We start from the raw sequence: 24,736 nt of genomic DNA, 5'->3' as shown, positions 1-24,736 counted from the left end.
TCGCTTGCTGAGCATGCACCAAATCTCCTGCCAACAGGCACATATGTGCCCGCTGGATGCACATACAATTGCACCGGTAACACCGAAGACGAGCACTGCACCTCATGTTTCCCTCCATGCCGAATAAAAAACCCAATTAAGCAAATGGGGGGAAATGGTTCATTTTTTATTTGAGGAAATAATCCATAACTACGTATTGCTGTGTGACAAAAGTATGTAAAGCTCTAGGATTATCAGTTCAGAAAGAAAAATTAATGCCAGGTGTTTCAACCATTGAGATGGGAATTGGGTGTGAGTACAGGATGTCCTACCTTATTTAAAGAACAGAATTTGGCTATCAAAATCTGATCTCACTGGCTGAAGCAAAGGTTTCCAAAGTCTGAAAAACAGTTGTTGAACCTCACAGCCTAGAAGCATTTATAGAACTATTTCCAGAAAGCTGTTTACGAACTGAAGCTCAAAGGTAGTGGGTCACATAGCAAGACAATAAGCCAAAACATACACTGTACAACCAAATAATGATTAAAACCTAAAAAAGTTAATGTTTTAGAATAGCAACAGTTATTGCTACCTAAGGAGAACACACTGGTTACTCAAAGCAAACACTGCATACTTTTATTACAAACAAATATGTAGATTTGGAAAGGCTTCTCAAAGAGCCTAATGAAGAAATTTGAAATGTAAATTTGTAGCTTTGGATCATTGTACTCCATAAATTTCTGGGTATAATTTTGTTTTGAATTTTTCTCCACCTTAAAACATACGTAAATGGAAACATATATATCATCATTATCAATCATATCTATGAATATACACATAGGTCAATATCTAATGGTGTATATATACAGTATAAACATCTTATATAGTAACTAGCAATCTAACAGCCAATCTATATCTAGAATAAAAAGAAAGACTAGCTGTAAATAGAAAAAAAGAACAGAAAAAGAAATACACAAGAAATATAAAGATTAAAAATTACATATATTTTTCACATTTTCTAATATTCTTATTCATAAATCTTAACTTCTTTAAGTCTGTGTTACATAATTTGTCTAATGCTGCCACCATTTCTCTTTTCACCAACCAGGTTTCTACCATCTTATCTCTAATTCTTTTACATTAATAGCAAAATACTTATTTATTTTATTTTTATTTTCAATCCATTCGGAAAATTTCCCCCCAATATTATAAAACTCCAAATCTTCTTTATCTCTAATTTTCATTGTAAATCTATTAATTTCAGCACAATCCCTAATCTTCCCTAACATTTCTCTTTATTTATTTATTTATTGGATTGTATGCCGCCCCTCTCCGTAGACTCTGTCGGTATTCTATTCAATTATTAATTTTGTGCATATTTAAAACATTTAAATAAGTTAAAGGGTTAAATAAGGTTTAGGAGGGAAGTATTTTTAATAGGAAAGTTAACACAAGACCAAAGGGACACAATCTGAGGTTAGTTGGGGGAAAGATCAGAAGTAAGGTGAGAAAATATTATTTTACTGAAAGAGTAGTAGATGTTTGGAACAAACTTCCAGCAGACGTGGTTGATAAATCCACAGTAACTGAATTTAAACATGCCTGGGATAAACATATATCTATCCTAAGATAAAATACAGGAAATAGTATAGGGGCAGACTAGATGGATCATGAGGTCTTTTTCTGCCATCAATCTTCTATGTTTCTATATACAATTCTAGCTACAGTCACTATATGAACAATTACATCTCTTTCTTCTTTATTCAATTTATCTGGTAAAATTCCCAACAAAAATTGAGTTTTTAACTCAATACTCTGTTTCAATATCTTCACAATCCATATTTGAATTTATATCCAATATTTTTAGCTTCAGTACAAGTCCACCACATATGATAAAAAGAGCCAGGTGTATGGCGACATTTCCAACATTTCATCGATTTATTTTTAAACATTTTTGCTAATCTCACTGGCGACATATGCCATCTATAAAACATCTTATACGTATTCTCTCTAAATGCTGTTGACATTGTCATTTTTAAATTATTTCCCATAATGGCTGCCATTCGTTCATATCTGTTATATGACCTATAAGCCTCATCCATTTTATCATAGTCTCTTTAACTTGTTCAAATTCTAATTCAGTGGGCAACAAATAGTTATAAAATTTCTTTATCAACTTTTCATCTAGTCCAAATAGAATTTCATCTGATGAGATACAAACAACTAAAATGCTTGTACACAAATGCACAAAGCCTTGGGAACAAACAGGACGAACTGGAAATACTAATGTATGAGGATGAATATGATCTAATTAGAATAACAGAAACTTAGTGGGATGAAACACATGAATGGAACACACAGATAAAGGGACATAAACTTTTCAAGAAAAATAGGTCACGCAAAAAAGGAGATGGAGTTGCACTATACATAAAAGACACTGTCACAGGGTTATATCCAACCAAAGATAACCCCCTAGAAAGCATATGGGTTAACATAAAAGAAAAATAATGCAACACAATGGGAGTATGCTACAGACCACCAAACCAAACTGAAACAATGGACAAACTTTTACAAGCCAACTAACAGAAATATGCAAAAAGCACAACATAATAATGGGGGACTTTAGCTACCCCGACATCAATTGGAAAATTAACTCAGCACCAAGCGGAAAATCTAACAGATTCCTAACCAGTCTCGCAGATAACTGTCTGACCCAAAAAGTGGAAACAGGAACCAGAGGGGCTGCAATACTAAACCTAATACTTACAAAAAGGCAATAAATGATAGAGAGAATTGAAATAGAAGGGGCATTGGGTGAGAGTGACCACGTCACCCTAAAATTCAATATAATGCAATCATTAACTGTTGGACCCAACACCAGTATAGTTTCAGACTTCAGAAAAGCAGACTGTCCACCTCGTGCCCTCCTGGCTACTGCTGACTAACAGCCATAGTGCGGCTGCTGCAGGTTGCTTGCTTGGCGCCATGGCTGATTCCATTTAGATTGGCAGGGCACGGGGCACATAGGTTCGGCTTTCCATACCAAAATAGCCGCTGCTGCAGCTTCTGCCACCACACAACCATAGAGCGGCTGCTGGGCAGAAAGGGCACGGAGCAGAATGTTCCCTGGCACTGTGCAGGAGCTGAAGCTGCAGCAACGGCTATCTTAAGCACAGAGAGTCAGGTCTGAAGCAGCAGCCGAAATCTCTGCGCCCTGTGCCAATTCCAATAGAATCAGCCATTGTGCCAAGCAAGCTGTTGCTTATCTGGCTTGCCTCCCCTGGCCCTCATTGGCCAGCAGCAGCCACCCTGTGCCTGTGTAATGGCTGAAGCTGCAGCAGCTCCTATCTTGGCGCTGAAAGCTGGATTGAGAGCAGCAACCGAAACCTCTATTCCCTATGTGCTGCCAACCCTGATGGAATCAGCAGAGGCACCAAGCAAGCTGCTGCCTCCCGCTTGTGCCCTCCCGGCCCCTGCTTGCCTGTGTGGACTCACAACCATAGTGCGGTTGCCAGGCAGATGAAGCCATTTGGTAATCCAATCCGGAAATTTATAATCTACTCAGATGAGTATGAAGAGCCAATAGAGCAACAATTATTTGTAATCCAATTAAAATTGGTATAGAAACCCAATGCCCAAATAGGCATCCATAAAAAATATTTGTAATGCAATCAAAAAGGGTATAGGTACCCGATGTCATAAATAACATTCACAAAATATAATCTAATCAAAATGAGCATAGGTGCTCGATGTAAAAAAAAAAAAAATCAACATCCACAAAAATCCATTAAAAATCCCCAAACCAATAGAGCCAATAAATTTTAAATGAAAAGGAAAAAAACCTTCCAAAAGTCAATCTTAGTTATATCAGTAAAAGAGAAATGCATTGAGGAGTGAAGAAAGAAAGAAAGAAAGAAAGAAAGAAAGAAAGAAAGAAAGAGGCAAAAGAACTTCAGTTCCTTTTTTTTCTTGAAAAAGGGAAACTGAGAATAACATTTAGGATAAATTTAAAATATAAAAGCCTAATTTTTTTTAAAGCCTCTGTTAGAACAAAGTGTTCTTTCATGTACAAAGATGTTGGTAAGAGTACAGTAATAGCAGACTTTTGTTGTTTTGGTGCCAGATGTCTCAGTAATGGGGAGAAACTAAGTTGCAAGGTCAAAACAAAATATGTTTTTTCCCCAAACTGTAACATTTCAGCCTAGGCCAGTGATGGTGAACTATGGCATGGATGCCACAGGTGGCACACAGAGCCATATTTACTGGCATGCCAGATATTGCCCTAGTTCAACTGCAATGTGCATGTGTGTACTGGTCAGCTAATTTTTAACTCGAACAGAGGTTCTGGGAATTCATTTTTGGATTAAAGAGAATCTCCAGGGGGGTGGGGGAGGGTGTTTTTACCCTCCCCGGGTTCTAGGGAGCCTGGGGAAGGCAAAACACGAGCCTACTGGGCCCACCAGAAGTTGGGAAACAGGCCATTTCTGGTCTCCAGAGGGCCTCCAGTGGGTGGGGGAAGCTGTTTTCACAAACAAACCCCAGGCATTGAATGATGGGTGTGGGCACTCGTGCATGCATAATAGCGCGTGCCCATGCTCTTTTGGCACCTGCAGAAAATAAGGTTCGTCATCACTGGCCTAGGTCCTAGATTAATTTGTAGACTTATAGCCACTAGATGGCAATATTTTCAATAGAAAAAGAAATATGAGAACGGGAACTACTAAAACTGCTAATTGATTCCAAATTTCAAAAAATTAAAAAATTAGAAATCCAATTTAATAGTATAAGAGTTATGCCTCTAAGCCTAATAAAGTTGCAGTCACCAAATATTCCCTTTTTCTCCAAAAGGGCACTTTCTCTTAAAGCTTTCAGAAAGAGATCTCTGCTCCACTCCATTCGCTTTTCCAGGCGCCAAATAGGAAACAGCTATTCGGCTGCTTCAGAGAGCTCTTTCCTCACCAAATTTCTTTCTAAACTTATTTTTAACTTCCAGTTCTATCAGGATACCCAAAACAATTAGTCAAATCCCTAAAGCAAAGAACTTCTCATCTGGATAACTTATTTATTTATTTATTTATTCATTCATTCATTCATTTTTTATGCTGCCCTTCTCCTTAGACTCAGGGCGGCTTACAACATGTTAGCAATAGCACTTTTTAACAGAGCCAGCATATTGCCCCCACAATCCGGGTCCTCATTTTACCCACCTCGGAAGTATGGAAGGTTGAGTCAACCTTGAGCTGGTGATGAGATTTGAACTGCTGACCTACAGTCAGCTTCAGTGGCCTGCAGTACAGCACTCTACCTGGTGCGCCATCCCGGCTCTTTCTACCCCGGAGATAACTTCTATCTCACTTTATCCTTTCTAATGCCACTTTGCTTCCAGAGTTAGTAGTGACATGTCACTTCCACAAAAATGGCTGCTGATCAGGGAACTGGCTACCAACAGGGTTTCTGCGATGACCCTGTGGAGCACCAGGTGATTCCCTCTCTTCACCGACTTTCCAGGTCAGCCTGGACCAAGCTGCCGCGGTTTGGCTGGCCCTCCTGGAGCTCCGAGAAAAGCCATCCATCGCACTCTGACTGCAGCTCTGCCCCCACCCCCTTTTGTGCTCCATAAATTAAAGTTTATTTAATTAACTAGATCCTTTTTATGTAGTTTTAGGTCTAGATCACATAATCTTAGGGACACTACAAAGAGCAGAACTACCATTTCATCAGCACCATTTGCAAATGTGAACAGACATTGAGCAAGTGGCAATTAAGCAAAGGCCACCTGTATGAAATGCTGTCATATGAGAGTTAAGATGGAATCAAATTCCGGTAAAATTCTGAGAACCAGGATTACAAAGTTCAGATTTGCAGAAATATTTTACTAATTACTGAATTCCTCTTTGGGCAGTGCTTCTCAAATAGTGGAGCGAGACCCCCCTGGGGGTGCACAGAGCAATTCCAGGAGGTGCATGACACTGGGGAACATTGCTTTTTTTACCATAGGGAGTAGGACGCATGTTCTACTTGACACTTGTACCAGTACCTCCATCACGTTCATCAGTGTTGTGTCCAGGGCAGCCTGTTCTAAAAGAAAACATCTTGCAAGTTCAATCAAACTGCTCAAACTTGTGACTTTTTCTTTTAGAACAGGCTGTCCTGAATGCAATGCTGAGGAACGCGACAGAGATACTTGTCCAAGTGCCAAGTAGGATTCGTGCCTTGCGGTGGGGTGCAATTTGGGTGTGGCTGGGCCGTGATAGTCATGGCAGAGAGTCGTTTACTTCTTCCTGGGGAGGCATAACAAAAAATAATTGAGGGGCATTGCTCTTTGAGTAATGTAAATTGTAAAAACACTTTAAAGGCCTGCCTAGTCTTGTTTCTTATTTCTATTTACAACAAGTTATGCTTACAGCAATTATTTGGGGAGTTTTAGACAATTAAAATCTATTGCTGTTTATTCTAAACTGACCAATATTTCAAAAAATACTGGAACTACAAAAGAAATAAAGATGTACATTTGGAACATATTTATCACCTGGATTAATGGAAATAAAATGCAATAGAAACATAGAACAGATAACTAAATTCAAGTGAAGTCAACAAGGGAAAGTAAATATATATTATGCAAAATCATTCTTCTAGATATTCAAGCAATATTTGAAGTAAATTTGTGCTGATTACCTGTAAGAGTTGAAAACAAAAAGCTGAAGTAACCCATGTCAGTCATTGAACTTCCCTGTGCTGGATATTTCCATGTCACAAAAGAGGATCTATTACAAAACAAACAAAAATGGGAGAGGGGGGAGTTTGAGAAAATTATTTAAGATGCATTGTAATTCAAACCCAAAGAAGATATGATGGCAAAAGACATATATAACATAGATCCACTCCAAAACTTATTTAAGTAGGAAAAATAGTCCAATTTCAAAAAGCAAGGGTATCCATTATTTTTCAATAATTGTGTCCTAAAATTAGGTTCAAAACCAAGAATATGTTTATTTGAGGAGACATAAACACATCCAAATAGAAAGAGACAGAAAAAACTACATGTGATTGCTATACATTTGTGGGTTTTACTGATTATACTGATGGTCCCAGTGATTATCAACACACCAGATACCATATCAAAATTATTGTGGACAGCACTTAGAAAATCTGTGGATTGATTAATTTTTCCATTCCTCAATTTTAAAAGATGCACAGACATATTATATTGATGCGCCAACCAGAGATGAACAACTGGCAGTTATAATTTCACACACAAGTGTATAATAATAATATATGGGAGATCTGTTAGCATGCAGCATTGAAAAAGGGGAATAGAATGGTACATGAGGGCTAATTTGCATACTGATATATAGTCGGTTTTGGCAGCTGGAAGGGAGAATTATTTTTATTTGTATATTGGTTGTTGGTGAATCTGCATCACTGAGAGCAGATGGATTCTCTTAATGTTAAAGTTCTTGACGGAATGTATATATAATGTTCATAGATAGAATATTTAGGATTAGGATAGGATCTAAAATGAAGTGCAAGGACTGTGTATATATGTTATTACTTGAGAAGAGAAAAAAATGTTATTTGTGAAAATATAAAACAAATTCCACCAAGAAGAAATAAAACACATAAGCTTATATTGGAGTCAGTGTATTTAGGTGCCCAATATACATCGTGTTGCACAATTCTGCTATGATAATACTCTGCTAAGTGAAGTGAAGATTACTTAAAAACATAAATTTCATAGAAAGCTAACAAGATCTTGCCTTATTAGGACCTACATAGAATATTTTTTAGCACTTTGTATTTGTATTTGTACTTATAAAAATTATTATAAAAATGACACTGGAGAAAAAGTATTTGAGAGGCTGACACAAAAAGGACGGTGTCAATTTATTTTCCAAAGCACCAGACGGCAGAACAAGAAAAATGGATAAAACTAATCAAAGAGAGAAGCAACATGGAATTAAGGAGAAACTTCCTAACATGGAGGACAATTAACCAGTCGAACACCTGATTAGCTGCTGCAAGAAAATTACACAGACAGCATGATAAAGTAGCAGCAGTGCTGCATTGGAAGAAATACCATTGCCTGTAAGCAGAAACTGGTGGGACCCATAAAATAGAGAAAACCATAGAAAATGAAGCTAAAGTGCTCTGAGACTTAGACTGCAGAAAGGCACCTGCCACATAACATGCAACTGAATATTGTTGATAAGACAAAAAACATCTAGATAGTACAGGGGTGGGCAATTAAACGTATCCCAGCCATAGAAACTGAAACCAGACTCAGAACACACATTGCAAAACAATCAAGTAGCCTACAAGCTCCAACTACTCAGGATATCACGCCTAATCCACAACCATTAACTAATCAGCACACCTCAGCTACATCAACGACCCAAAGTGTTACCCCACTGACTCACCAGGAAGTTTCTACACAGCAGGCAATTGCTGAGCCATCAAACCACACCCAGCCACCAGTATTTATAGAAGGCAGGCAGGGCAGGTCTCGCTGTGTTCGCCCTAGAACAAGGACAGAAAGACCAGCCTGAAGATGACGAGTGGGACCTCGTCAAAACGTCGCCAGAAAATAAATATATATATATATATATATGTCACATGTTTAAGCTGAATTTGAAAATTAAGGGAGACTAGGATAGATCTATTTTGGCCTTATTTTGGCCTCATCAGCTAGCCATACCCACTGGGACTTGAACCTGCAACCTTTGCCTTGTAAGGCAGAGAATTATCCTCTAGGCTACAGTATCCAATCCCTTCAGCTCTGTACCAGGGAAGGGTTACATTTTGTGTTGAATATATATATATATATATAATATATAATTATATTATTATAATAAATTAATTGCCCACCCCTTCCTTCCTTCCTTGTTTCCTCCATTTCTCCTTCCTTCCTTCTCCAGATGGAGAGAAGCTTCTGTCTCTCTGATTTTCTGCTTTTGGGCAGTTGTTTACTTCTCTTTCAAAATATTCCTTTCAGGTGCCTCTCTTCAACTGACCTACATTGTCAGTTGAGAGAACATAGTGGAGGCTTTGCCTGAAAGTAGCTTTGGATTCCTCTTCTTCCTCCTCCTCCCTTTTTTCCCCTGAGAGGTGGGGTGGGGGGGTTGCTTTAAATTTCTTGGAAAGGGCAGTGAAACCAATGAACAATTAAAAAATGAGCATTTATTGGACTTTTGAAAAGGGCATGAAAGAGAATTTCTCCTTCCTTCCTTCCTTCCTTCTTTCCTACCAACCTCCATGGGCCAGTCACAGACAGCGGGCGGGCGGCATCTGGCCCCCAGGGTGCACTTTGCCCAGGTCTGAGATAGTAGATATGGCCTTAGCTGGAGACCACCAAATAGAAGTACTAGATAGCAAAATACAAAGATCTAAAAACAGTAGTAGAACAACTGTGATAAATTAAAGCAAAGATAGTATTGATAGTCATAGGTATCTTGAGTGCAATCCCAAAACAACTAAACCACCATTTGGAGATCATATGTATTGACAAATTCACTAGCCAGTTTTACTTGGAAGAGCTTACATCCTGTGAAACTATCTGTAATACCACCAAACATCCACAGCTGCCTATCCTAAGTCCTTGGGAAGGAGTCAATAGGCAGACAAGAATGACAAATTCAATCTAAAAATCTGTCCAACTATGCAACAAACCATAACAATAATACGACAATAATTTCTGTAACTTCATTAAAACACTGACATCTGTCTATCCCAGGTCCTTAGAAAGGACTTGATGGGGGATAAAAATGTGAAATCCAGTCTGAAAATTTGGTGACTGTGTGATGAACCCTAAAAATATTCTTAAAATATAAAATATTTCATTTCATACCTTAGTTGAGTTCGCTCAGGAAATGCAAAATAGAAAAGGCTAGTTACCTTAGATGCAGTATCCTAATAAGAGTGGTGGTTAACTTTACAGATAGTTTTCCCGTAATGCAACAGCGGCTGAGAGAAGCAAGGAGATTGCTTGGTAAATGAGGCACAAAGTAAAGTAGCTGGACTAAACGTTGCTGGGATTCAGGTGGCAGAAAAAGCACTGCACCATCTAATGGATCTATGAAATTCAAGAAATTAAGTGTTACCTGCAGGTATCAGATTATGCTGTTTGCTATCATATTATTACATTATGCTACAATAAAATATAAACTAAGAATCAAGCATTTTGGATAGACAGATTAAAGTCCTCTGTAAAAGATAAAGTACATTATAACTGAACTGAAAAATATTACGATAATATCAATTTTCTAAAAGCAATTTGAAAAATCCTTATCCAGGGATAAGACTGGTGCCTTAACAACAAGATCAAACTGCATTAGAACAGATATATTAAGGATACAATACTGCACATTGTGAATGCAGAGATTTCAGTTGGGGGAAAAGCTGAGTGTTTTAAAAATGCAAAAAGTGAAGACAGGGAGAAAATAGAGATAATTCTCAGTTAACAACAACTCATTCAGCAACTGGCCCTCATTGAGATCTGCAGGCTATTTCTGCAGATTGCAGGTTGACTGCAATTTGGCAGATGGAATCTCCTCAGGCTCAAGGTTGACTCAGCGTTCTATCCTTCTGAGGTGACTAAAATGGGGACCCATTGTTGGGGCCAATATGCTGACTCTGTAAACCGGTTAGAGAGGGCTGAAAAGGACTGTGAAGCGGTATATAAGTCTAAGTGCTATTGCTACTACCTGTAGTAAAAAGGATAGGGAAAAGGTGAAGTTCTTCAACTTCCACTCCTACTACTGTAGCTTCTTTCCCAAAGGAGAACTATTTCAGATAAAATATTGTAATTTTCAGAGTATAAGACACACCCTTTTACCTCCCCAAAAGGGGGTGAAAACTTGTGTCTTATGTACTGAATATAGCCAGCCATCCTCAGAGTAATTTACCTCCTTGCAGCAATTTACCTCCATGCAGCAAACAGTAGTAGGGCCTGATTAGCACAAGTCACTGATTATCTGCTTCCGACACTTAGCTGACACGTGCTAAATTGAAAGTGAAACTAAAACTGCACTGAAACAAATTGTTGCAGGGAGTTGTAAAGTTGAAACTGGCTGTTTGTTTTTTGCTGCAAGGAAGTAAATAAATAACTATAAATGCCTATAGAATGTTCAAATTATTACTTATTTTTTAAATTATTAAAAATATTATTAAAATTACATTATTTATTTTATTTTTATTATAATATTATTATTATACTATAATAATAATAATAATAATAGACAACTTAACAAAATGAAGAAGCTTTTTAAAATAAATGCTTCATCTGAAGAGGCCCAGTGCTATTGTATCTTCTTATTTCCAGAAAGCCACATCAATTTTAAAGATCTGTAAACAATGCCTGCCTTCCCCGGTCCATCTTGATCTTGTCCTTGGAGATACAGTATTCCAAATAGTCCAGTGAAGTCTTGTAGAACTTGCATTTGGAAAGTTTCACATATAATTTGGCGGCTAGGAGTTTTTTCAAGACTTGTCGCACAAGTTTCACGTGCTCTTCCAGCATTTCACTAAATATGAGAATATCATCTAAATAGACGAGCACCCCCTTGCATAAGTGGGGGTGGAGTACCTCGATGTACTGCATGAAAACTGCGGAGGCTCCCTCCAGTCCAAAAGGCATCACCTTGAAGTTGGAAGCTTCCCAGAGGGTAGTTGAATGTAGTTTTGCATTCTTCTGACTTCCTGATTATAGTAGTATGCTTCTCTCAAATCTAGCTTGGACAAGTGGTTCAACAAGTCTTTCATGAGAGGAAGGGGGTAGGTGTTCTGCACACATACCACATTCAACCCCCAGAAATCAACACATAATCTGAGCACTACCACCATCCCGTCTTTCTTCTCCTTAAATAGCACAGGGGTGGCAACCCTCAATTTTGCTGGTTGGATGAACCCCCTCTTCAAGTTGGCAGTAAAATATACTTCCTCAGCTCTTCCAGTTCCTTTGGGGACATGGAATACATCTTCGGCTTCGGGAGTGTCGCACCTCTTCAAATTCTATTGCACAGTCAATCGGCTGGTGAGGGGGAAGTTTGTTATTTTTCCTTGTTAAACACCCTCTCCAAGTCTTGATATTTTCTTGGCATCTTCTGGGAACGTAGTGTAGTTGCCTCCCTTACAGTGGCTGCCAGTTGAGGATTGGTCCGCACCTATGCACCTATGCGCAGCTGACATGACAACAGACCTCTGTGCAGCAGTTTCCAACTGCTGCACAGAGGTAGCCAAGGAAAAAAGCTATAAATTGCAGCTCACCTTCTCCTCAACAAAGGCACCACCCCTTTGGCTGAGGCAAACCTCAAACCCCTGCCCGCAGCCAAACCATCTGTCCTTTGAGGAGCCCTGGGTAAGGTAAGTAAAGCTTTAAACATGTAGTATAATACAGTATGAATAGAGTGTAGTATAATACAATACTGTACTAACAATATTGAGAGCAGGAGACGACTAAGAACCCAGAATGGGAAAGGAAAAAAAGGGGAGCAGGCAGGGTCCCATAATAAGAATAGGGGGAAGCAACACCAAAACCCATAGGCCCTGGGGAAAAAAATCAGATTTAAGATCACCCACCAAAGCCATACAGGGAACCGAGGACTGTGTCTAGTAGCCCTGCTGCCAAAGTGAAGTCTTCCTTCTCATCCTCTTTGGGTGACAGGCTCTGCCTGCCAGCACTTCCCACCATGCCACTTCTTTTTCCTTGCCCTTTCCCCCCCCAAAGGCGATCACTGCTAAAGAGGAAGTTTGGCCCCGTGCGAATACACTCCCTTGGACAAGATGGCAGTGCCCATCAGGCACTTCCACCCTTCTTCCCCAGAGTGACAGATTCCCTCCTTCATCTGGCTTCACAGAGTCCAGGCAGTGAGGGCATTGTCAAGCAGCTGTGGGTGGATGGGTGCTGCCATTGATAAACAGCGGAAGGAGCCAGCCAGCGGAGAGTGAGTGCAGCCATGCACCCTTACAATGACTGGGGCAGCTTGTGTCCTTTTGGAGAGAGAAAGAAAGGGAGCGAGAGGAAGGGAAGGAGGGAAAGAGAGAGAGAAAGAAAAAGAGAGAGAAAGGGAGGGAGGAAGAGAAAAAGAAAGAACGAGAGGGAAGGAAGGAGGGAGAGAGAAAGAGTGAGGAAGGAAGAGAGAGAAAAAGACAGGAAGGAAGGAAGAGAAAGAAAGAGGGAGGAAAAGAGAGAAAGAGCGAGAGGGAGAGAAGGAGGGAGAGAAAGAAAAAGAGGAAGGAAGGAAGGGAGAAAGTGAGGAAGGTAGAAAGAAAGAAAGAAAGAAAGAGAAAGAAAGAAAGAAAGAAAGAGGGAGAGAGAAATAGAGAAGAAGGAAGGAAGGGGGAGAGAGGACAGAGACAAAAGGGGAGAAAAAGAAATGAGAAAATATATGGATGGAGAATGAGAGATGGAAAAGAGGGAAACAAAAGAAAGAAAGAAAGAAAGAAAGAAAGAAAGAAAGAAGTGTGAAAGACGATGTTTTGAATCACTGTACCAAATACTCCAAATGGAGGATCATCAATTGGATGGATTAGTAGTATATATGAATGTTCTTTTTTAGTTGGAAGAAAAACGATAAGAAAAAATCTTTGTAATTAAAATTATCCACAGGGAAGGATTTAGAGGGCGTAAGATTTTTTTTGTGGGAAAAAAATCAGGTGCTCATGCATAAAAATGTGCTGCTCAGACATTATACTTTTCCACCCACACTGAAAAAAAAAAAAAGAGGGAAAATTGGCAGCACTCCAGGCATCAGCCCTTCTTGGTCCCTTAGAGGGGGTGTCGGGATGACGTGCACGGTTAACTTCTGGTACCCATCCTCCCATCTTATAGTGGATGTCCACTTCTCTAGCCACACTAGTCCCATTATGACGGTCTCCTACATCTGTGGGGTTATGATGAAACAAAGACTTTCACAACGTCGGCCCATTCTTAACTCTATAGGTTCAGTGAGGAGAGTGGCTGGAGCTCAATCAATTAGCAATCCATCAGCTCTTGGAACCGGATGGGGCTCGCTAGGGCCAGCTTTTCCACCACCTTGCTGATTACCCTATTCATCTGGCTAGCATCCTTAGTCTGGTCAGCTTCAGCACATTTTTTTATCCCCTGGTTAAGGGCTTAAAAAAAAAAAGCTTGCAAGCCAGTAAAAGCTGGGAAGATTATTAGCACCTAGAAAGAAACAGTCTGAGGAAGTAGAGCAATGGAAAAAACCCTGCAAAGACTTAGGGCTTGGAAAACATTCTTCTTTGCAGAGAGTAACAATGAAAGACCTTGCAAGCGGGTAACAGTTTGAACATCATTAGCACCTGGTTAGGGCTGGAAAGAAACATTTGGAGCAAGTTAGCCTAATGGGGAAAAAACCCTGCAAAGACATTCTTCGCAGAAAGTAACAATGAAAGAGCTTGGGTACATTAATAGCACCTGTTTATGGCTGGAAAGAAATATCTGGAGCAACCAAAACAATGGGAGAAAAAAACCCTACAAAGACAGGGTTTGGAATACCTCCTTGGCAGAGTAGCAATGAAAGAGCTTGCAAGCTGGTAAAATCTGAGAATATTGTTAGCACCTGGTTAGGGCTGGAAAGAAACTTACTCAGAGCAAGGTGGGAACTCAGAAAAAAGTGAGTCTTATACACCGAAAAATATGGTAGGCACCGTGAGCAACTCAAATCTATTGTGGCAACTACCTACCTCTCCTTTCTTTTTCGGGCACTTTAATCTTTGTCTTTATGAGGAACGGGAAAACTGCTTCATTTGTCTTCCTCACTGTTCATTTTATCCCAATGGATTGTCGCTTCTTCTGAAGGCGGGGTCTCGTCATCATCTGGAGGGGAAGGAAGCTCCTCTGACAGAACCAGCTATCCCATTTCTGGTGGTATTAGGCCCATTTTCCTGGAAATGGAAGGTGGGCTAGCCTTTGGCTGAAGGATGGGGGCTGATGCCAGCCACTCGGTGGTGTCCAGCCTGACCACACCGATAGCACTTTACACCCCTTGTTGGCTAGAAGCATGGGGTTGCTGTGGTCTTGTGTGGAACCCTACAATCCAACTGCTTTCTGGCTGGCCGGTCGACAGGAGTTTCACTTCGCTTTTTGATCACCCAGTCTATAGCAATGGCAGTGGAATACCAATCTTGGGCTTGGCATGGTACTCCCCTGATCTCACACAGCTCTTTCAATTCTGGACCCAGCACATCTCAGAACATGTGCACGCAGAACCGTTCGGGACTGTCCCACACCTTCCTGTCTGCTCTTCTAAACTCCCATACCAATTCCTTCACTGGGCACCCAGCTTGCCTTAACTTTTGAATCTGTTTCTTGGCGTCTACCTGCTGGGACTCATCATGGAACCTGACCCTCATCAATTGAATGAAGTCACCTGTGTTATCTAACTCAGGGGCCGCTTCATCATAGAGTTCGGCCACCCATTCTGCTGCTTCTCCCTCATTCATACCCTTGGTTATCTTGCCAATCGGCTGTCTTTCTGTCTGGTAGCGGTCCCATATTCATCGATATAAGCCCACATCCAATGGAGGAAAAAGGACAGCTTCTTTGGGTCGCCATCAAATGTGGTGCGGAACCGAGGTGCGGTCTCCTGGGTTCGAGGGGTGACTGCTGGTCCAGGTACAGCTGGTGGGATGACAGCCTCCTGAGGGCCCCCTCTGACTTAATCCCTCCCTGCTGCCCCTGTTGGCTTAGGCTCCATTTGGCCCCATCTGGCAGAGGGGCAGGCGCGCACAGACCTGACATCGCAAGAGTCTGCTGTGTTGCCCCCATCCATGGTTGGATGCTCGGCTGCAGAGGGTATCCCGGGATCCACTGACTCTGCACCTACCTCACTCCAGGAAAGAAAGCCCATTTTGGTGGCTTGCCATAGTGAAATTGCTCCCAAGCCTGGGGGGGAGGGGCTGATGGTGGTACTTCCCCCCTCCCAACTGCCAATGTTGGGAGCTCCCTAGACTAGGCTGATCAGCTGGCTTTGGAGAGAAGTATGGGTATGTCCAAGTAGGCTTCACTCCAGTAGAGGGGGCCCTAGGATGCTACTTGCCTTTGTGTGCAAAGAACAGGTGTCACTGCTCGAAAGGTGTCCCTGGTGCCTCTCTGGGAAGGAGAACTTTGGCTGTGATTTGGGGCCTGTACAACTCATGTTTAAGCAATCCATCAACCAATGGCATGATAGCGGCTGGAATCTTTTGCTTTCAGAGCGGTCTGTGAGCATAATTTGCGTCTGTCTCCATTCCTCTCCAGCAGCTGTAAATTCCTAGGGTGGATTATAGAGGACCTGGGATTCCCCAGCAGCTTGCTCTTTCTCTTCCATTTTCCTTTTCTTTTTTTACATTGTCCACGCCAGGTCAGATGTTAGGGCTCAGTCCCCCCCTCCCCCTGTGCCCAAGGTATGGGTAGAATTTTAAAATGTCATGGTTCCAAGTAACATCCAATCTAAATAAGAGTCCAAATCAAAGTACTCCTCACAGTTCCCATTTATTTCCAGAGCCATCCAGACACTTACACAGAGAAACCTGGATCTGAGTTTCCCACTTAGTTGAAAGTTCACATCCCTTGTCCACCCACAAACTTGTCAGGTTGGCCATTCAGATTGTGCCAGCGTGACAATGTGGCAACTCCTTCCACTTCTGCTCTGGTGGTGGACATATGATGGCCTTGAACTTCTCAAAATAATGCTTTGTGGCTGCATCTGCTCCCTTGTGAATTCACTTTGCCCAGGTTCCCATAAACATTAGGGCTTCTACAGCTAGTGTGGCAAGCTGTTGACTTCTGCCCCGGCTTGACATGCATGTCATAATAGAGTTTTATTCATGAAAAATAATTGAAACTAACCAGAGCATCAAAAGCCTAGAGAAAGAGAAATATTTTCCCTATCTTCAAAACAGATAAACAAAGAGGACCCCAGATAACCATAGACTTGTTTATTTCAATATAGGGCAAAGCAGTACATTTTATTATCCCAGAATTGCCAAATAGCAAACAGCACAGATGATGTACACTGTTTGCCGTGTATTTCTGTGCATGTGTGCCTAACATAGAAATAGCAAAGAATTGGAGAAATGTGTATTATGGCAGTATATTAATGCCAGAAAGTTTCCTTAAATGTAATCACATTAGCTCCTCCCAATTATTTAAATACTGTATTTTTGGAGTATAAGATGCACCTTTTTCCTCACTAAAAGAGGCTGGTAATTTGAGTGTGATTTATACTCTGAATGTGCCTTCCCCCCCCCCGGGGGGGGGCATCCCCAGCCCTAACTAGCTGCTAACAATCTTCCCAGATCTTATCTTGCTGGCTCTTTCTCTCTGAAAAGAATATTTTACAAGCCCTGAGTCTTTGCAGGTTTTTTTTATTGCTCTAACTTGCTCCAGATACGTTTATTTCCAGCCCTAACCAAGTGCTAACGATGTCCCAGCTCTTACTGGCTTGCAAACTCTTTCATTGTTACTCTCTCCAAAGAATGTTTTGCAAACCCTGTCTCTGTAGGGTTTTTTTCCATTACTTTACTTGCTCCAAATGTTTCTTTCCAGTCTTAACTAGGTGCTAACAATGTTCCCAATTTTTACTGGCTTGCATGCTTTCATTGCTACTCTCTAAGAAGGTTTTCCAAGCCCTAAGACTTTTTCCATTGCTCTATTTGCTCCGAATGTTTCTTTTCAGGTGCTAATGATGTTCCCGGCTCTTACTGACTTGCAAGCTCTTTCATTGTTACTCTCTCTGAATAAAGTTTTTTTAAAGCCCTAACTAGGGGATAAAATAATGTGCTGAGGCTGACACTAAGAACGCCAGATGAATACCTGATAAGCAGATTCTTTTCCCTATTTTCCTCCCCAATAACTAAGGTATGTCTTACACTCCAAACATGACTAATTCAGAATTTAACTGGTTTATCTTAATACTAAACAACACATGGTTATATTTCAGACTATGCTTGTAAACAGCAATAGCATTTAGAAATAGCATTTAGACTACTTCACTGCTTCACAGTGCTTTACAGCCCTCTCTAAGTGGTTTACAGAGAGCAAGCATATTGCCCCCAACAATCTGGGTCCACATTTTACCGACCTTGGAAGGATGGAAGGCTGAATCAACCTTGAGCCTACTGAGATTCGATCTGACAACTGCTGGCAGACAGTGATCAGCAGAAATAGCTAGCAGTACTGCACTCTAACCACTGCACCACCGAGATTCTGTTAAAACTGATGTGACTTTCTGGAAATAAATATTATTCTCTATTATTTAAAAGAAGATATAACAGCACTGAACCTCTTCAGATCAAGAATCAACCTTGAGCCTACTGAGATTCGATCTGCCAACTGCTGGTGGACAGCGATCAGCAGAAATAGCTAGCAGTACTGCACTCTAACCACTGCACCACCGAGAACTGTTAAAACTGATGTGGCTTTCTGGAAATAAATATTATTCTCTATTATTTAAAAGAAGATATAACAGCACTGAGCCTCTTCAGATCAAGCATTTATTTTAAAAAGCTTCTTCATTTGTTAAGTTGTCTAGAACAGCGTTTCCCAACCGGTGTGCCGCGGCACAGTAGTGTGCCGCGAGACATGGCCAGGTGTGCCGCGAGAAGCTCCAGCTGGGCAGGGCGCTGCTGGCGCCCCTGCCTGAGTGTCGTCCTGTGTGGATGGTCTTGGGCTTCACAGTCGCTTCCTGGTTCCCTCTCCTCCCACCGCCTGTGTCTCCCGCCGTCGCCTCCCACCAAGCCGTCGCCCGTTGCCATGGGTTCCTCGAGTGGGAGCTGCCGCTTCCCTCCGTCCAGCTCAGCCACGCTGCCGTAGAAAGCACAGAGGTTATTGCCACCGCTTCTGCCTCCACTCAGGGAGCCACCGTGGTCACCGCGCCTTTTCCTCTCGCTCAGCTCAACCACGATGGCTCCCTGAGTGGAGGCAGAGGCGGCGGCAATAACCTCTTGGCGGAGGGGAAACGCTGACAGGCTCTCCTCCTTCCCCACCCCCGCGCTTCTCTCCCGCCCTGGCTTTTGCTTCGCCCCATGATTTCCCCGCAATTTCATCCAGGCCACCTCTTGCCTCCTTTTGAACTGCGGGGAAATCTGCGGGCGAAGCAAAAGCCAGGGCGGGAGAGAAGCGCGGGGGTGGGGAAGGAGGAGAGCCCGTCAGCGCTTCCCCTCCGCCAAGCTGCCTGCTTGTCCTCGCGCCTCGTTGCTACCTCCTGCCTTTTTCCAGGGGCCTTTGGAAGGTACCCAGGGAAGGGGGGCGATTGGGGTGGCTGCAGCGGCTTCTCGTCCTCCTCATCGGGCTGCTAACGCCCGCCCGGCCCCTCTTGCATGCAGTCCCTTCACCGAGCGCTTTTTTCTTCTCACAGCTGAGGCAGGATTTGGAATGTCGGGGGTGTGTGCGTGCGGGCTCCGCATCCCCCTGCCACCCGGAACATTTAAAATAAGAAAAACCTTCGCCGGCCTCCGCAGAGAAGAAAGGAAGAGAGAGAAAGAGAGAGAGAGCAAGAGAGACATAGCAAGAGAGGCAGAGAGAGAGAGAGAGAGAGAGAGCAAGAGAGGCAGAGAGAGAGAGAGAGACAGAGAAAGAGAGAGAAAGAAAGAGAGCTAGCAAGAGAGAGAGAAAGAGAGACAGAGAAAGAGAAAGAGAGACAGAGAGAGAAAGAGATAGCAAGAGAGAGAGAAAGAGAGAAAAAGAGAGAGAATGAAAGAGAGATAGCAAGAGAGGCAGAGAGAGCAAGGGAGAGAGAAAGACATATAGGGAGGGAAGGAGGGAGAGAGAAAGAGAGCAGAAGAGAGAGGAAGAAAGAAAGAGGGATGGAGAAAGAGAAAGAAGGGAAGGAAGGAAGAGAGAGAAAGAGTGAGGGAGAAATAGAGCGAAATGGAGGAAGATTTTTTTTTTTTGTCAAAACTTTTCTTTAGCCACCCCCACCCCACCCCGTTCAGTGTTCCCCAGGATTTTGAAAATGTGAATAATGTGCCGCGGCTCAAAAAAGGTTGGGAAACACTGGTCTAGAACAATAATAAAGCAGATTTTTAAAAAGTAAATCTAATAATTTAAACATTCTAGAAACATTTATAGTTATTAACTAACCTCTTTGCATTCAGATTCAACTGATGAGCACAAGAAAAAAAAATTCTGCCTCTGCCAATCTCTCCCTATCTGCCTCCTTAAAACTAATTTCAGTTTCAGTTTAGCAGGTGGCAAATGAGCTGAGGGTTGGGAAGCTGATAATGAATTGCTTGGCTTAACAGGTTCTTCCCTGTTTGCTGCAAAGAGGTAAATTGCTAGGAGGCAGAGGGCAAAGGGTGGGAGTGGCTGCTCAGTGGGGCTATATTTGGTGTAAAAGACACACCCAAGTTTTCACCCTCTTTTGTGGGGTAAAAAGGTGCACCTTATATTCCAAAAATATGGTATTCTATTGTACCTCTGCAGCAACCACTGGTATAGCAGGCATTTGACATAAGCTGTTAAAGGACAGCAATTTGTTCCCCTCTGCAGCTTCTTTTTCTGCTATCCTAATGGGCATAATAAATTTAACCTGGTATACATAGTTGCTCCAATCCTATTTAAGCCATTGTGCTTTTTAAATTATAAGAGTTAAAAGGGGGGAAAAAACAAAAATGCAAGAGGCAAATTCTCTATAAAGATAGTTGAGTGTTTCTGGCTAGCATAACAGTGGAAGCAGCCAATTATTGTAAATTATCACAGCACTCTTAATACAGTGTTAAACTAATTTTACATAAATGTAGTCAGATTACAACTTTCATCATAAAAAAATCCTGATTCTATTGTTATACTTTCAAATAAAAGCTCCAAATGGAAAAAGCAACTATTTACAGAATAAATCCTTTTTAACTTGTTTCAAAATATTTTTCTTGATGCAGTTTAGAGATTGTAACCAGTCTAGTTCTCAAATGTGAAAATAATAATTACCATATATCAGAGGAGCAGCAGCCTGTAAACTCTGTAGAATTTCTTTGTTCTTCCGAGATGCAGCAGAATAAATAATACCAATCAACTTCTCTGAAAGTTCAGGATTTTTTAAGCCAAGAAGAACAAGCTGCTGAGGAAGACCAGCCAGCCAACAAGTTAATACTTTACTTTGGCTTCTGCAAGGCACAAGAAAAAAACAGTAACAAGTAAGTAACTTCATAATTATAATGCAACCACGTGCACATTACACAAACTTTGAAGATATTTTTTCAGTCCCAGAAAATAAACTCTTAATTCACAACGTATTTGAGGCTCTTAATTCACAAAATTTTCATGGATGAATTTCAGAGGTCTTACCGTATTTTTGGGAGTATAAGACGCACCAGAATATAAGACACACCTTAGATTTTGGGGAGGAAAATAGGGAAAACAATCTTCTTACCAGGTATTCATCTGGCTAGCATTCTTAGTCTGGTCAGCTTCAGCACATTATTTTATCCCCTGGTTAAGGGCTTAAAAAATTTATTCTGAGAGAGTAACAATGAAAGAGTTTGCAAACCAGTAAGACCTGGGAACATCATTAGCACCTGGAAAGAAACAATCTGAGCAAGTAGTTTAATGGAAAAAACCCTGCAAAGACTTAGAGCTTAGAAAACATTCTTCTTTGCAGAAAGTAACAATGAAAGAGCTTGAGTACATTAAAAGCACCTGGTTAGGGCTGGAAAGAAACATCTGGAGCAAGGAAAACAATGAAAAAAAACCCTACAAAGACAGGATTTGGAAAACATTATTTGGAGAGAGTAACAATGAAAGAGCTTGCAAGCCGATAAGAGCTGGGAACATCGTTAGCACTTGGTTAGGGCTGGAAAGAAACTTATTTGGAGCAATTTAGAGCAATGAAAAAAACCATGAAAAGACTTAGGGCTTGGAAAACAATCTTCTCAGAGAGAAACAATGAAAGAACCTGTAAGGTAAGAGTTTGGAAAGATCGTTAACAGCTAGTTAGGGCTGGGGGGGGGGAAAGCTACATTCAGAGTATAAGACACACCAAATTATCAGCCAATTTTAGAGAGGAAAAAGGTGCGTCTTATATACCGAAAAATACGGTATATTAATTTGATGAATGGGATTAAAAAGTTTGACAACATATACAGTGAGTCCCCGTTTATTGCGTCCCCAACCATTGCGAACAGGGTACTTCGCTATTTTTCAACCCGGAAGTCAAAAATACCATCTACGCATGCGTGCCGGGCACGCATGCGTAGATGGCAGCGGCTTCCCTGGGTCTTCCCCCTCTTGCTGGCGTCAGCGAGGAGTTTCCCCACCGCCCACGCAAACTCCTCGCTGCCGCTCGCCCGCCCTTCGCCTGCCCACGCCGTTCGCTCCCCCCTCTTGCTGTCGGGAGGGCGAGAAGCCCTCCCCAGCACCCGCTCGCCCGCCCTTCGCCCTGGCAGAGAAATTCCAGCCCCCACCTGGTCCCGCCCGATCCTCCTCCCTGAGGCAGCTCGCCCTCCCATGGCCGCTTCCTCCACCCTCTATTGCAAGCCTCTCTCCTCCCATATTCTGCCCCCCTCCCAGCTTCCAAGCCGCATTCGCCTTCCTCCGCCACCACCAGCATCCAGCTCCCGGCCAAGCAGCCAGGAAAGCCGAGCCGGGCGTGGCAGGGAACATCGGCGCGGGAGGCAGGAGACGGCCGCCGTCACCGCCATACGCGGCTCGGCTTCCCTGGCTGCTGCTCCGGTCGCCCGATCGTCTCCTGCCTCCCGTGCCGATGTTCCCTGCCAAGCCTGGCTCGGATTCCCTGGCTGCTTGGCCGGGGGGGGGGGGGGGCTCGGCCGAAAGGAGCTGGAGACGCAGAGCTGAACACACCCCTTCATCCCCAAAGGCCGGCCTTTTTGTCTGGGAGGGAAGATGACGTGCCGGTGGCACAGGGGCGAGGGGCGGGAGGCAAATCGCTGCGTCTCCAGCCCCTTTTGGCCGAGCCCCCCCCCTCCGGCCAAGCAGCCAGGGAAGCCGAACTGGGCTTGGCGGGGAACATCGGCACGGGAGGCAGCTTCTGCCGGACATGGGCAATGGGCGGGACAGAGAAGCGGGGAGAATCAGGAGGCTCCTTTGGCAGCTGGGGGCTGCCTGGCTTTGTTGTTTTGGCTGCAGCGGGTGCCAGGCAGCCTCCAGCCGCCAAAGGAACCTCCTGATTCTTCCCGCTTCTCTGTCCCGCCCATTGCCCGTGTCCGGCAGAAGCTGCTGCCTTATTGCTCTTTGCCGGCGGGATGCAAAGTGCTGGGGTGGGAGGGTGTCCTGACAGCCCCCCCACCCATGCTTCGCCTCCCGCCGGGCAAGAGCGCTCGGGTGGCAACTTCTTCTAGATACGGGCGATGTCCACGCTCTCTCTCGGCGCTTTCGAGCCGAGTCCGTGAGCGAGTTCGCTCCCGGACTCGGCTCGAAGGCGGCGAGAGACAGCGCCAAGGAACGGGCCTGTCCACGCTGTCTCTCGGCGCTTTCGAGCCGAGTCCGTGAGCGAGTTCGCTCCCGGACTCGGCTCGAAGGCGGCGAGAGACAGCGCCAAGGAACGGGCCTGTCCACGCTCTCTCTCGGCGCTTTTGAGCCGAGTCCGTGAGCGAGTTCGCTCCCGGACTCGGCTCGAAGGCGGCGAGAGACAGCGCCAAGGAACGGGCCTGTCCACGCTCTCTCTCGGCGCTTTCGAGCCGAGTCCGTGAGCGAGTTCGCTCCCGGACTCGGCTCGAAGGCGGCGAGAGACAGCGCCAAGGAACGGGCCTGTCCACGCTCTCTCTCGGCGCTTTCGAGCCGAGTCCGTGAGCGAGTTCGCTCCCGGACTCGGCTCGAAGGCGGCGAGAGACAGCGCCAAGGAACGGGCCTGTCCACGCTCTCTCTCGGCGCTTTCGAGCCGAGTCCGTGAGCGAGTTCGCTCCTGGACTCGGCTCGAAGGCGGCGAGAGACAGCGCCAAGGAACGGGCCTGTCCACGCTCTCTCTCGGCGCTTTCGAGCCGAGTCCGTGAGCGAGTTCACTCCCGGACTCGGCTCGAAGGCGGCGAGAGACAGCGCCAAGGAACGGGCCTGTCCACGCTCTCTCTCGGCGCTTTCGAGCCGAGTCCGTGAGCGAGTTCGCTCCCGGACTCGGCTCGAAGGCGGCGAGAGACAGCGCCAAGGAACGGGCCTGTCCACGCTCTCTCTCGGCGCTTTCGAGCCGAGTCCGTGAGCGAGTTCGCTCCCGGACTCGGCTCGAAAGCGCCGAGAGACAGCGCCCCCCGGACCCCCAACCCGGGTTTGGGGGGCTGCTAGGAAGCCCTCCATGCCGGCGGCAAACAGCCGCGCCGCCCCCAATCTTCGGCTCCTCGCTAGCGCTGTGGGAGTAAAAACACCATCTGCACATGCGCAGACGGTGTTTTTACTTCCGCATCGCTACTTCGCGAAAACCCGCTCATTGCGGGGGCTCCTGGAACGGAACCCTCGCAACGAGCGCGGGATGCAAAGTGCTGGGGTGGGAGGGTGTCCTGACAGCCCCCCCACCCATATGCTTCGCCTCCCGCCGGGCAAGAGCGCTCGGGTGGCAACTTCTTCTAGATACGGGCGATGTCCACGCTCTCTCTCGGCGCTTTCGAGCCGAGTCCGTGAGCGAGTTCGCTCCCGGACTCGGCTCGAAGGCGGCGAGAGACAGCGCCAAGGAACGGGCCTGTCCACGCTGTCTCTCGGCGCTTTCGAGCCGAGTCCGTGAGCGAGTTCGCTCCCGGACTCGGCTCGAAGGCGGCGAGAGACAGCGCCAAGGAACAGGCCTGTCCACGCTCTCTCTCGGCGCTTTCGAGCCGAGTCCGTGAGCGAGTTCGCTCCCGGACT

General features: G+C 44.0%; 1 protein-coding gene across 3 annotated transcripts in view; it reads right to left on the bottom strand.

Moving 5' to 3' along the window:
* Positions 1-24,736, bottom strand: part of TEX10 (testis expressed 10) — a 107,630-nt gene that overhangs the window by 23,090 nt on the left and 59,804 nt on the right. For all 3 annotated transcript variants that reach the window (XM_070727778.1, XM_070727779.1, XM_070727780.1), the window contains exons 8-10: positions 20,885-21,060; positions 9,871-10,048; positions 6,655-6,743 (exon numbers count right to left, since the gene is read on the bottom strand). In XM_070727778.1, the coding sequence (XP_070583879.1) occupies positions 6,655-6,743; positions 9,871-10,048; positions 20,885-21,060 (443 nt within the window). The remainder of the gene's footprint in view (positions 1-6,654; positions 6,744-9,870; positions 10,049-20,884; positions 21,061-24,736) is intronic.

The sequence above is a fragment of the Erythrolamprus reginae genome, chromosome Z (assembly GCF_031021105.1).
Source record: "Erythrolamprus reginae isolate rEryReg1 chromosome Z, rEryReg1.hap1, whole genome shotgun sequence".
In the NCBI taxonomy this organism is placed as follows: Eukaryota; Metazoa; Chordata; class Lepidosauria; order Squamata; family Dipsadidae; genus Erythrolamprus; species Erythrolamprus reginae.
The sequence above is the reverse complement of the archived record's forward strand: the minus strand, read 5'-3'. Positions and strand labels throughout refer to the sequence as shown.